Source organism: Montipora foliosa, chromosome 2, assembly GCF_036669935.1.
Source record: "Montipora foliosa isolate CH-2021 chromosome 2, ASM3666993v2, whole genome shotgun sequence".
In the NCBI taxonomy this organism is placed as follows: domain Eukaryota; kingdom Metazoa; phylum Cnidaria; class Anthozoa; order Scleractinia; family Acroporidae; genus Montipora; species Montipora foliosa.
Window position 1 is genome coordinate 43,973,510 of NC_090870.1, and position 15,000 is coordinate 43,988,509.

A 15,000-nucleotide genomic window follows, 5' to 3' on the forward strand; every position below is an offset into this window, starting at 1 on the left:
GATGTCACGCAACACTTCCCCACAAGGAACGGCTGCTCACATTGGAACCACATTCCTTTCTCGGATTGAGCCAATCACAGCGACATTTCCATTTTCTGGAACGTTATCGTGCGACTCGGCCAATAATACCTCACGTTTCATCAATGCGCTCGATCACCACAAATAGGCAGGTCTGATGTTTGTATTTTTCAAACCGACCGCGTTGACCATGAGCGCAAGAATAGATCGTTTTCACTGTCACGCAATAAAAAAATAAATCGAAAACCATCCAGTGGAAAAAGTCAAGAATTCGTGATGTTGTAGAAGATAAATGAAGAAGACACTTCTCCAAGTTTTAGGCCTGTGCGTTTCCCCAAACTTCAGATATTCGTCGAAATGTTTCGCAGAGATTTACAGAGCCCAGTATGAAAACGCCATGTTGGTGCACATCTGGGGTGCACCAATATGCCGGCAGGAAAATAGTGTCAACATCTGTTACTTACTTTGGCTATCTAGGCGAGTAATCATCTGTACTGAACAGACAGCTATTTACCTAAGCACTTTTCCTAATGCTTTAAATTCTGAAAAGGCTCAAAACCATGAGATAAATATATATTTCTCAATAAACTCGATCGTCGCCTCGTGTCACGCACCGCTATAACTCAGAAATTCAAAATGCTCTGGTTTCCAAACGAAGCACGCTATTGAGCTTTAAAATTGCAAATGGATACAAATTTACCGCCTCTTATGCCTGATGAGGATAAAAACTTTCGTGGCTCTTTAGTTTTGGATTTTAGAAAATGATGACGTCACGTGAAAACGATCTATAAGTGGAGAACTGAAAAAATGAAAGGATGTAAATATAATCACATTATTCGATATTTTTATTGACTTCAAAATTTCACGTATTTTCAACTGCCACTATTCATGAAAACAGAGCTAAAACCAAAGAAAACAAATGTCTACGGTAGATGAGGTTTTGCCTAGGTCAAAACACAGATTCAATCTGCGGCCAGAAACCAAGTACTGTTGCCGCCGACAATAAACTCTTTCTTGGGCGGTCGAGATTGTTTCGGCGTTTCAATCCAAATACCTATATGGGGCCGCCAGAAAATCGCAATGAATGATTTTCCTCACACTCAATTGGCTTACCTTTTTGTTTGTTTTAATAGACCGTCAGAACAAAGAGAAAGGAATGTGGTTCCAATGTTTCGGGGGAGCGTTGCCATGTACACACATATATATGTAATATATATAACTAACTGCAGACAGTGCTGTTTCGGCCTTCTGGGCCTCCTTAGTGCAGTACTGATGTCTAGGATGGAGGTTAAGCTTACAAAGCCACCCCACATGTCCCACACATGTGGTACATCTAAGCAATGACTCATCCTAGTAGAGTGCTCGATTTGGACATGAAAGCAAAAGCTTTGTAATGCCAAAGAGCTATATCGCGGGGGGTCCAAGGGGACAATAAATGGGGGCCGTTTTAGGGGTTTATGAGTTTTTTTAACCATATCAATTTTCAACACCATGCTTCTAAAATTTAGATAATTTATTTCAATATATCAAAAATCCAGAATCTCTTTCTCCCCGTTAGGGATACTTCATGTTTTATTTCTGACACTGAATGGAACTCCAGCGGCCTTGAAATGCCTGGGAGGATCTCTTGGACCAGGAATTGTGAATGGTATGAGACCTGTCAATAAAAGGGAACAGAAGGTAAAACTAGCTGTGAGTTTGCATATAAATATCAACTGCATTGTTAGGGTTTTCGATAGCTTTTGAAAGTACCGGTCGGATTAGCCAATGAAAGTACCGGGCATGATTATTTTCCGTTGTAAGGCCGATTGCAAGCGTCTTGGGGAGCGAGCCCTCAACGAGCCCTGTGTCCCGTATAAATTACTGGACTTACTGTAAAATTATTAAACTCTCAGAAATGGAGAACAAAAAGAAAACTAAACTTATCACGTGAAGAAATGAAATGCCAACAGATCGATTATTCCGTTTAGTAAGCAAAATAAGGCAATGTGACTTGTTGTTAGTTTGAAGGATTTATTGCGCGTTATTGTCTTGTGTTTCTTCAGCCCATGGCTTCCTGATATACCCAAACCCAAAAAGAAAAAAAAAAAAAAAGAACAAGGAAACAAAGAAGCCAACATATCTACCGAGATTTATAGCGTCAAAGTACCGGACGTGAAATGGTAAACAACCGGACAAAACATCCGGCCTCCGGCTTCAAATGAAAACCCTGCTTGAATGCCGTAATGGCAAAAAAATTAATCCTAACAATACCTCAGCCAACACATCACTACTAGTGTGCATGTGTCGGCCAACACTAAACCAATGTTGGTGACATATCATTTCAAGTAAGTTGTCTGCAAATTTTGTTAGCCAACAGTCAGCCGACACTTGGACGATGGCTATGGAATAGGATTCATTACCATGATCACATACAGTCGAACCGTATTAAGCGTCCAATGTCCCGAAAATAACTTCCCTAATTACTGTAATTTTGACCTCTGTTAAGCGGTCGCGGTCACCATCTGCCAAGTCCCAACGGGCTTTTTTCAAGGCTATTGTCTTGACCTGTGTTATTAAACGGTCACACGAAGTCAATTACTTGTTAATATAGTTTCAAATAATGCAACACACGAGGTACAACAACTTATTTTCTTTTTTTATTTTCGCAAATCACTAAAACGCCAGAAGTTAATGTTCCTAATCTGAGGTCAAACGTCTGATCAGCACTGGAGATCGAATTATTGAGTTGTCCCCTTGAAAATGATATTCACATGGCAGCTCAAGACCACAGCCACTTCCTCTGTTTACGCGTTTTCCTTTAATAATGACCTTTCCAGAATTTGACAGTCTCTTTAAAAACTTAGTCAGCCACGTTGCCATTAGTTTAGGAACATGTCCGATTACATCAAAGTCTTCTGTCAAGTTGACAATAGAAGGCATAGATATCCAATTGTCGGCCTCTTTCTATGTTCTCCTTCGCAAAGAAGTTATATAATAGAATAACACCAGAACTTTATTTTCGCACGAAGTTTAAAAGCTGAATAGCTTGTGAGCTCGTGCACAAAGGAAATCAAATCAGATTAATACATATCAAATCAAGTTATCATTGCAGTTTAGTAATTTTGATCGAGTAAGCAGTTTTATTAGCGCTGTCATTCATAAATTGGACATTTAAGTGACAAGACATTTTGAAACGTATTTTAACTGTATTTATTATACATCAGACTCACTATGAAAAATCTGATTGGTCGAGAGCATTCAATCAATTCACAATAGCTTGTGAACTTGACATGATAAATGTAATATCTGCTGCAGATATTACATTTATCACGTCAAATTCGACGTCTGCCTGGTTACTAAGCCCCTTGGAGTGTTCTCCTCAGAAACAAAATGGCTGAACGCTTTGCTTCTGTTTCTGAGGATGAATTATGTGAAAAATGTATAATAAAAGCCTTCGGCTTCGGCAGATAACACAGACCTCGGTTTTGATAATTCATGATATCATGCTCAACCTCATCCAATAATTGTTTATTCTTGCAACCTATATAAGACGGTCAACTGTATTAAGCGGTCACTTTATAATAGCCATTCCCCGAGCTTAATAGAGGTTCGACTGCACATGTTACCTTTAGCTTACAACGTCGCTCCCGCACGACTTACTTCACATGGCAAACAAGTCATTTGTTATAAACCAAAGAGAGAAGTGATCTATTTTTTTTTCTTTGCACTTAGTTTTGTTCGTTGCTCATTCATCAAGTCTTTTACGGGAACAAATGAGCCCAACAAATTGACCTGCTCCCATCTGTGTGGCTTCTTAGCTCAGTTGGAAGAGCATTGCACAGGCATCGCACATTTCATGGGTTCGAATCCCGATGAAGCCGCCTGAATTTTTCAGGTGTCTATAAAAGACACTAAATTGCTTTCATTGTCCAGGTAAGTGCAAGGATGACTTCTCTCTTAAGTCATTTGAAACTACCACTACTACTACTGCTGCTGCTGCTGCTACTGCTGCTGCTGCTGCTGCTGCTACTGCTACTGCTACTGCTACTGCTACTGCTACTACTACTACTACTACTACTACTACTACTAAATAATAATAATAATAATAATAATAATAATAATAATTTAAGACTTCAATACAGCAAGAAATATCAGTTATTATCAGAACTGAAATGTATTCTACCACCTTTCAACAGTAGCTTGATCCTCATTAACTTAGAAACCTCACCATATTGACCACGAACCCCTTTTTGCTTTACATTAACATATATATTTCATTCACTAATGTTCCAACCAATTTAAACCAAACCAGCCAACCAACTAACCAACTAAAACTAAAAAGAAGGCCTATCTGTAGTCAACCTTTGTCTCTTGCTTCTCTAACTGCTTTCTCAAGCCGTTTTTGTTGCTGCCGACATACACCTAAAGAGAACAAAGAAGAAGAAAGAGATTGGACGTAGTTGGACACTGGAAGTTGATAAGTGTTGAAACAAATGAACTTAAAATATTTCTTCCATCCACAATCGAGACTTGCACAGAGTTTTTAGGTGCAAGGAAAGAGTTTTAAATTTAGTACACACCACAACACAATTATAATTGTGCTTCTATTAAGGCAACAACATGCAAGACTGTAGTCTACACAGTCACATCTGTGCAAACCGTGCAAGTCAGTTGTCGCCAAGGACTTAACTCAATCACTCTTCCACACCTAACAACATTATGGGTATTATGCAATATCGTTAAACTGTGGACTGAAACAAGCAATAATAAACGAAAGATTAGGTTAATAGCAGACTGCAAGGACACTTTTGTCATTAAGAAAGTGAATAAGGTGTAATAACATTAATATTATGCTCTTTCAGGATTGTCAAAATGTGCTGGGAGAGGTGCACTTGCTTGCTATTTTCCATGTTATGGAACTTTTGCCATCTACAATTTACCAGTCAGACAAAATGAGAAAACATATGGTCATAGTACCCTCTTCTTTATTACATTCTCTTAAATCTTTTTCACAACAGTGGCCCTGTATTTTAAAAGGAGTGCATAAAAGCACTGCTTCCATACATGCACCACGGCACGATACAAGACAGCCTTTGTCATGCAAGTAAAATATGGTTTTAACCTCATTACCTGTTTTTTGCACCTCAAGAACCAAACCAGAGTGTTGACATATGAATTGACTCAACAGGCCAACATCCTGAGAAATCAAAAGAAACTATTTAGTTTGATTCACAAGTGATAGCAATAAGCTCTTGACCTAATAAGTTGCAAAATATTAATTTTATACTCACAGAATAGACTAGCGCATAGTTTTTTTCAGCTTTCAATCGGCACAATGGACAGGGATTACTGGCAACAGTGGAGCGCCTCTAAAACAGAAAATCAATTTCACAAAAAAAAGATTAACTTGTGTGTAGTACAAACTATCAAAGAATCAAGGATCGACATGTTGATAACGACGATGGTCATCATCAAAATCACATTGACCATAATGACGACAGCATAACATGACTCAATCTTCAACCTTTTCGATGAGCCCTTTAATAGCAAACGCCTAAACATTGAACTGCTAATAATACCTCAGTCTATAATTCTCATTATTTAGTACCAACAAAAGAAAGAAGTCATCAGCCACATAATAAATGTCTAAGATTTCTTGAAAGGGAATAATGTTCATTTGGCAAGTGATAAGAGCGAGCAGGGAACAAGTTTCCCTAGAAACAAACAGTAAGCAACAACCATGAAGTAATATTGTTACCACATGCCTACAGTACTTACAATGCACTTTTCTCGTGTTTTCTACAATAAAGAAAACAAAATTAAGAACCAATGTTAATGAATTATCACCTCTTCATAGAAACCTCAATTTGCTATTGGGTTCTTTTTAGAATATTATACCACAGAAGTGAATAGTGGTTTCCACGCATTCTGATTGGCTTGCTCGGAGGTAAATAGCAACTACTATTCACATCTCAGGACACAGAGAAAACAAAATGGCTTGCCATTTAGTTCAGGTGATTATTTTGTCAACTTGTGTGAACATACTAAAACAATATTATATTATTATTCACCACAGTGCAAGTGAAAGTGGTGGATATTTACCTCACCACAATATCCACCACTTTTTACCTCCACTATAATGGTGAATGATATTACTACTGTCAAACAATGATATCATCATGATTGTTGATGCTATTTAACAATTATTTCGCAAAGGCAAGGTGAATATCGGTGGATACGAACCGAGACAAAGTCTCGGTTTTTATTCACTGATATTCACCGGTTAATAATAATAATATTATTATTATTATTTTAGTACAATTACATAGGTGATTATTCGAAAAAATTGTATGCATTTTTGTTAGCACAATGAATTTCTTTGTCTGTCACCTCGACAAAATGGCTTGCGGCCATTTTGAAAAAATCTCTTAGGTGATTATCGCATAATCATCATCTCAAGTGCAACCAATCAGCGCAGAGAATTGTCAATAATCACCTAATGTAATTATACTAATGTTAACCCACTGACGCCTGACTGGTCAGCCTAAACTGGCCAGACTTAGTATTTTACTAGTCAATGGGTAAGCCCTGGGAGTCAATGGGTTTAATATCACTGAAATGTCTACATAATCTTTTAGTGTGCATTTAAGGACGTTCGCGCCCATTGCTACTGTGCATCTTTTTGCACATGTCACGCACACGTCATGCATCATAGACCACGCAAGTAAACACGATGCTAAAGGTGCAAAAATTTTCCACAAGAATGGAACATGAAAGTATATGGCATCATGGGATAGCTGTGGACCCAGGTCTTCTCGGAAATGTCACGCAATGGCGTGACAGTGCGAATAGACAATCGCTTTGAGAACTTCGCAGCGATTTTACTCTCTTGAATGCTCGGTGACCCCCATTTTTCTTTCCGTAGATCACTTCCTTTCTTGATTTTGTCCATTTTAACAAAAAACAAAAAAAATCTGTACGTGAGAAGTTACAAATATTTGGCCTTTTATGCTCTCGTGCGACCGAAGTTTTCTTTCTTAGACTAATATGTATCGTTTTTCAAGGTCTATTTCACCTCAGAAAAAGATATCAGCTGCAAAGGTTAATTTAGTTATATTAGTTATGTTGAACGGAGTACGTTTACCTGATCTAAATTTCACTTATGTAGCTTTTTTATTGCTGACAGTTGTAAGCTAAGATCGTCTTAAAGTAACGCAATCTTCTAAAAATGCACCTCATGATCTCGAAAACGAGCACGGTGACCCCCCATTTTTTTTGCCTTTTTGGCAAAAGTAGATCATTACCTTTCTGCGTGGCAAGTTTAAAAAATATCTGTACGTGGGAACGTTTTGGGCGCGAACGTCCTTAAGAGCTGATGGAAGCTGACAATATGCAATGGTGACATTAAATTCAAAGAAATTTAAACCAATAAAGGTGTCCACGTTTAAATAAACACACATTCCCTTGTGATCTGGGATGAGTTAAGGCCATTATTTGAGATACATGTACAATCATGTAAATGTTGTAAGAATGCCATTACTTTCAAGGCTGCTGCCTAACGGTCGCCCGGTCACCTGGGGTGTCTAGTCCTTATTTGCGAGCCCGGGCGACCAAAGTTCTGAACAAGTAGCCTGAATGGTCACCTTAGTTGATTCATCCTCACTTTCTTGTAAATATGATCCCAGCTAGAATAAATTAATTCTGGGCTCTTGAAAAAACGACTCAGGCTACTAACTTTTAATGTTGAAAGCCCGAAGGCCTCCCGGAAAATTTTCTTAAGCAGCACCCTTCACTTTTCAATTCTAATAAGCAATTTGGGGTATGGTTAACTTGCCTTCCATTTTACACTGTAAATAATAATATTGTGACTATTTTGTTTGAATCAGGTGAACATACGATAATAGTGTCATCGTCACACACAAACACATCTTTGCACACAGTTATGTATTTGATGCTCCTTACATTTATGGTCTATCATTCAATTACAGCAAGTGTCAGTAAGCCAGTTGTGTAAAAATGAACATTTTAATCAAATGTCAAGTTGAAACACTACCTTTGGAGCAAACTGACCCAAGAAGTTTCTTCTGTAATTTTTCCAAATTGGAGTTCCATCTTAGAAAGGGAAGAAAGAAAACTCAAGTTATTTACAGGAAAAAAAACAGCAATTGATTTCAAAGAACGCAGTCAATTTCTTGTGTCTATTATCACTTTCTAAACTAGCAGGGGCCAATGGAACAGAACATGACTGCAATAAAAGAAAGTAAATGGTGGACTTTAGAGCAAAACTCCTCCACAAGAATAATAACACCAACCACTCTCCTCACAGTCTAGGGACTCAAGTAACAAAGGGCCAAAAATGGGGCCAAAAGTGTACAGATGGTGGCTCTGGCAGCTGCTATAATAATTATCGTCATTATGGTGCACATATACATCCTTTTAATAAGTCTAATATATGCCGTTTTTCGCTAATGACGTCAAACTCTTGCTTTCAGATTTTATTTAGAAATGTACAAAGGCCTAAAACTTTTCCGATTTCTTTTCTTGTTTGAAGCCTTTGTACATTTCTGAATAAATGTTGAAAGCACGAGTTTGACGTCATTAGCGGAAAACGGCATATATAAGACTTATTAAAAGGGTGTATATGATCTTGCATTACACTTCACCATAGCCAGATGTAATAAGCTACATGAAGAGGAAGATTTTTTTGAGAAAAAGCAGAGTACTCTGGGAAAACCCCTTTCGTAAGGTTGAAAGCCAATGTAACACAATCCAAAGACAATAATATTATTTAAATGATGTCAAGTGTCCTTGATGACCACTGCCTCAGCCTGGCAACTGGCCATGGCTTCACTGGATCTTTTAATCAGTAGCAATCAACCTGAATATGCTGCAAACCTTTGACAGCAATGTGAAGTACAATTCAACACCTCTTGAAAAAAGAAGTAACTGAGGCAACATTTGACCTTTGAGTTAGCTCACAATGGCAATATTATATACTTTGCAAATACTTCCAAAAAGTGACTTTGTCTGTAATGGTTAAAGTGAAATGGGCACAACTACAGAATCATGTAAAAAAGGAATAACAGTTGATTCCTTGGAAGTACAATGGAGGGTAACCAGTCCTTTGAAGCAAAGAGCTCTGTGATTCAAGATTTTCTGAAGCGTAAATCTATTTTTTTCTGTTTAGAAAAGTAGATTCCAAAATCTGAAAACAACACTCAAGATGCAGCTCAATTTTGATTTAAACCTTTTTTATTCTATCCATTCATTATATTAATTACTGGTCCATGCTCATTTTGATCCTGGTTATTTTGTTGATTCCTGTTTTCATGAATATCCAACTTACCGGTAGTCTCCTTTGCAGCTTAGCTGTTCTCTGTCTCGTCATGCAATGCTCCTCCCCACACAGAGAACAGCTGCTTCCTTTTGAACTACATTCCTTTCCCTTATCAGACCAATCACAGCTTGGTTTTCATATCTTGAAACCATTCATGACAAAGCAAATAAGCCAATCAGTGTCTATTTATTTACCTCTTGCTTTTGTTTTTACGCTTTCAAAGTTTAAATCCCCAGTTTAGATAGGCATCAGATCAAGCTTTCAATCAAAAATGTAGTTTTGGAAAATAAAGATGTATTTATTAATCTATCAACTGAGTTGAGAAAATCCCTGATTTATCATGCTATTCAGTATTAGACAGTAATAGACATTGCTGTTGCTGTCTCCCCTCTGGTAAGCCTCAGTAAGCTGTACTACAGTCTTTCATAACACAATTTATATGGGATGTATACAAAACATGGACCCCAGGTCCATGGACTACCCCTGTGGACCACCCCTCATTTTGCAAAGTTACAAGTATCTGGACAATTTATTAATAAATTATTAAGCAATTGTCTTTTATTGACACATAAAAAATTAATGTGGCTCCAACGGGATTCAAATCCATGACGTCTGCAATGCTGGTGTAATGCTCAGTATCAGCTGAGCTTTGAAGCCACTCAGTTGGGAAAAGGAAAGGAAAGGAAAGGAACTTTATTTAAGTGTCTAGTCGTTCTAGCGTGGCAGCGCTAATTGGGGACAATGTAAACTGAAATGAACAATGAAAGTAAACCAAGTCAAATGTGGTTTTTGAGGAGAGGGGAAACCGGAGTACCAGGAGAAAACCTCTCGGTGCAAAGTAGAGAACCAACAAACTCAAACCCACATACGACGCCGAGTCCGGGAATCGAACCCGGGCCACATTGGTGGGAGGCGAGTGCTCTCACCACTGCGCCATCCCTGCACCCCCAATTGTTGGGCTCATTTGTTCCGGTGAAGGACTCAATAAATGAAATGAACTTATATTTGAAAACCGGGTTATAGACGAATCCCTTTTCCATTGGAGCCACCAAAAAGGTGGTTTAAGCGCAAGACTCTTTAAAACAGGCAATTGCTTCAATCAGTAGCCCATACATATAACTAGGAGCGAACAACAGCCCTATATTTCCGTCAGAGCATTTTTACAGACCATGATTTATTTTGGATTGAATTTCCTGCTAATGAGATTCCAGCAGGAGCCCGATCAAATCAAAAGAAACTAACTTGACGTCATAGCGTGACCAAACCGAAATTGTCTTTGTCTTTTAGCAGAAAAGGTAGTCTAAAAATAGATTGTACATGGGCTCCTGGTCTGTAAAAATATCGTGACATAGGCTTAGTATCGGAGTTGTTCGACCACACGGGTGGTCCATGGACCTGGGGTCCACGTTTTGTATACGTCCATTTAGGTAATTAATTACTGGTATATGCTTTTCCTCGATAAGTCCCCTTTTTTCGCCAATCTCATGACTGTTCTCTTCTTCCTTGTTCAATGGCCGCAGTCACTTTTCCTTTAGATTTTCTCTGGCATTGAAGTCCTCTTCTATTTCTTTCTTTTGTGCTTATCTTTGGTTGTCACCATTTACATAATTTGGATAAACAGATAAAGCTCAATGCGGCAGGCACAGTCATGGCACCCTATGGCCTTATGGGGTCATCTTCCTTTTCCAGCTTATAGTACATGTATCTGATGCATGTTGAAACCTCACTTAACTATAACCCTGGTAGCATTTAACTCTACATAGCAGGTCACTATTCTCCAAGCAGTTAATATGCACATCCACACCGAGCACAGACTGAATAATTTCTTCAAGATCTACAAGACTTCTTCCAAAATCTTTATAGCCTGCAGTGCAGGAGCCCCAATCTTCCACAGTTACCAAATCTAAGATGGTGGCCTAATACGAAAATGTGCACTCATGTGCCCAAAATACGCCTGCACTGCAGGCTAAAATCTTTACCTTGTCATTTGCAGAGGCTGTTGACGAACAAGTAAAGCACCTTGAGTGACCGTCTATCAATTTTTTTTGGAGTTTCACAAGGGTGGAATCTCTGATTCAGAAGTTATGCGCAAAAATAATGGGTCATGATTTTACAAATCAAAAGGCGAGGTGCGATTGTTGCAATCCCTCAGATCATCATGTGCAATCACCAAGCAATGCAAACAAAGGGAAAGGAATGTTGTTCTGGTTGAAGCCACTGTTGGTGGGGCAAGCTTTGCATGATGCCCCAATAATGGCTGCGAAGGAGACTAACTTACAGGTAAATGGCTTGTTTTTGCATCAATGATATTGGGTCTTGTAGTGCAGGCAAAAGTTGATACTTACCTGGCCAAAAAACTTGAAAGTGTTCTAAAGTCAATCTGAATAAAGAATATAATAATTTGATCAAACACTCAATTACACCTTTCCTCAACAAGGCATCCACCCACACAGATGCTGGCACAAACACAAAACAGTCATTTTGAATAGTACATGTATGAAACCTGAGTTAGCCAGGCAGCACAAGAATAAACCTCCTTTTATTCCTCCTTTTTTCTGAACTGTGATCATGACTGTCACAGTGGACCATGCATTTAGGCTCAAGTTGCTAGGTTCAAACTTCAAATTCAACATCACCTTTGCAGTCTCTTAAAATAATAGTTATTCTTTTATTACCCTATAGACCGAATGCATAAATGGCGGCCAAAAAAATATTCTTTTGTTTATGTGCTAATTAGACTCACTAGCCTCGTTTGCATGTTCAAAATACAAAAGAAATGTTGCTTGAGAGCGAGGCTAGTGAGTCTAATTACCAGATAAACAAAAGAATACATTTTTGGCCTCAATTCATGCATTCGGTCTATGAGAGGATTTTTGTAGTGAAATGAGAAAGGAGTCATGGTGAGAATGGATTTCTTGCAATTGCTCACATTAGTTTTTCCCCTTATCCCTACCAAAATGGACCTAAGTCCACTTCTCAAACAATATTATTAATTAACAATAATGTTGCACTTCTAATACAACCCATGCAGTCTGAAACCTCAGAGTATCAAATCCTGTAGTATCAACCATTTTTAATCTCACATATGCATATATGCATATTTACAGTTATCTGTGGCACACTAAGTCAGTGACTTGAGGACTGCGAGTGGTGTATTTCTCCTTTGTCTTAATAAATCTTGAACAATAAATGGAAGAGCTCTTCATAGTGGTGGATCTTTCATTATTTCCTGTTACCTTTCACTCCTAGCCTAACACTGGCACTCATAGATTTTACTCTTTCTAACGCCAGACTATTTGACTCGCCAATTGTGGGAGGAGGGGGTTGGTTGGTTAAGGGGTTTGGGAGTCAATGGGTTAAATTAAAAACCCCTACATCCACTAAAAAACCCCTTTGATGCATTGACTGAGACTTGATAGATAGTACTCTGTGTAATGCCAGGCGATTTTACTCCTTCAGGACACCGGCACCAGTGTACTTTTATAAGTAGGCTGTAATAAGTGATGTCTAGAATGGTTTACTGGTTACCACCTGAGCCTGCCTGAAATCTGAAACAAGTGAAGCTTTCTAGTGGGCTCATCAAGTGTCCAACTTGTAACTCCTTAAATCCTTTGGACAATTGGGTCTTTGCAACAATTACTTACTCACAAACACGCTATTGTAGGACGCTTAATCTTTCCATTTGACAGAACTGACCGGTCAGACCTGGTAATTGGAAGGACTAACTCTACAATGTACAACACCTTCAAATAAGCACACTTCGAGGATGATATATACTTCTCCAGAAGAATCTGAGGGATTATAATGCAAGTGTTCCTTTAAATTGTTGCATTTTGTTTTGCAAACTGACGGGTAGAGCCGGCCAATTCTGACAAAAGGAAAGTGCCCATAACTAAGGCCTTCAGCTGATACTCAAATATAAGAAATCAATTACCAAAACAATAGCCATTAAGAGATAAAAGTGCATGATGCATTCACTATAACAGCACATTCCTCTCTACAACACAGAGTGCCATGATGTTGAGATATACAATAAACATTTGAACCTATTAGTTCCTGAACTGCCCACCCACTGATGAGTAAAATCATCTGGCATTGGGCAGAGAAGTCTCCCTTCTAGGAGAAGATGAGTTAAGATGCAGATCTATAGGCATGAGTGATGGATATTATGACAAAACATACTTTTCATAATTGCCAGAATGATGATCAATAATGCCATTCTCATATTTCTTTCCAAGAGAAAGGCGTTGTCCTTGATCCATCCATCTCTCTCTTCCTGTAAAAGATAATAATATTATAACCGTCATAAGGTTTTTCTTAATTCATTCTTCCAAGAGACAAAAAAAATTCGTCACAACTTCTAGCAATGAAAAAAGTCACAGTTCGTCCACAACAACAACAACAACAACAACAACATCTTTATTTCTTGACTTAGTCAAATAATTATTTACAGGTGGATGGGCCCACAGGTAGCTATGCCCTAATTTCAATGACTAAATTTTAATTAATTGTTGAAATTAGGCCGTCTTGACCTTGAACCACCAGCCCACCATACTTGCAGTCCGGATTGAGGATCAAAGTTAGCGATGTTCACAGGGTGCTTTGATATGAATCCTCATGAGCCAGTCTAGAACTTCACCTATCTAGCATTTCCTTCGGTTTGGCTTTTTTTAAAGTCATTTTCTCTTTGTGTAGGCTCATTTTCATTTTGCATTAATCAAAAAGGAAAAAGGTCATTTTTGAAAATATGGCGCATTCAGTTACCATGTGTGAATTTTGTGTGTGTTGTACCCAGACTTTCTCAGACAAGAGCTCTTCAATATGGAGGAAAAATTTTTAAAGAGGTGATAGTGTCAAGCGTTTGCTTATCACTCAATGATTAGGGGTTGCTTGCTCATTTTATTTGCATACATTTGGCTTAAGGCCTTCAAAAAGAAAATTCGGTTTTCCAATGTAATCAAACATTTACTTTCCAAATTGGGTGAGTATTCTGGTTCATTTCTACTTTTTTCTTCTTTATGTGTTAAATTTACTCTTCAATGGGAAACGGGTGAATGTTGATGTTGAGCCCTGTAGTGTAGGTGAGCAGAAGTTTCAACTTTGTATTTTCACTTTACATAAAACTTTTGTGTATAAATAATTTATAGATGCATGTGACTGTCATCAATGAGCTATTATTCGAACAGGAAATCAACAAAAGGAAAGGCAGAGTATAATAGGTCACCTGGAGCCTTTTAGTTAAATACGAAATAATTGATAATTGGCTGTCTCTTGTTATTAACAGAGGTAGGTAACCTTTTAGAACTCAATTCAGTTATATTGTAAAAACAACTGAAATCACTCAATTTACCATACTGTATGCCTTTAAGAAGTTCAGCTGTAATAGGTGTTATGACCCTACTGGAAAATGATGATGAAATCTCTTGGGTTCTATGAGGAAATTCTGCAACAAGAACTGCCTAAATCAGTAAATGAGCAGAAATAACATTAATTAAAATTGATAATTAAAGTGCTACTACGACGAAAATTTTTGGTTAACTTTTCGAATTTCTTCAACGTCAATTAAGTCAATATGTTCAAAATAATACAATGCATTTAAATTTGGAACGATAGAAGCGAGATAAGTAGGGAAATAGCCACCCATAAAAATCTGTCCGCCATTA

General features: G+C 38.0%; 1 protein-coding gene across 2 annotated transcripts in view; it reads right to left on the minus strand.

The window, feature by feature from the left end:
* Positions 1–1,513: 1,513 nt before the first annotated feature.
* LOC137993219 (uncharacterized) overlaps positions 1,514–15,000 on the minus strand; it is a 15,613-nt gene continuing 2,126 nt past the window's right edge. The window contains exons 2-10 of one of the 2 annotated variants that reach the window (XM_068838926.1): positions 14,688–14,780; positions 13,520–13,613; positions 11,683–11,717; positions 8,054–8,112; positions 5,779–5,799; positions 5,292–5,369; positions 5,131–5,197; positions 4,363–4,422; positions 1,514–1,675 (exon numbers count right to left, since the gene is read on the minus strand). In XM_068838926.1, coding sequence (XP_068695027.1) covers positions 1,584–1,675; positions 4,363–4,422; positions 5,131–5,197; positions 5,292–5,369; positions 5,779–5,799; positions 8,054–8,112; positions 11,683–11,717; positions 13,520–13,613; positions 14,688–14,780 — 599 coding nt within the window. In that variant the 3' untranslated portion in view covers positions 1,514–1,583. Of the gene's footprint in view, positions 1,676–4,325; positions 4,423–5,130; positions 5,198–5,291; positions 5,370–5,778; positions 5,800–8,053; positions 8,113–11,682; positions 11,718–13,519; positions 13,614–14,687; positions 14,781–15,000 lie in introns of both variants that reach the window. The other variant, XM_068838927.1, reaches the window with a different exon arrangement.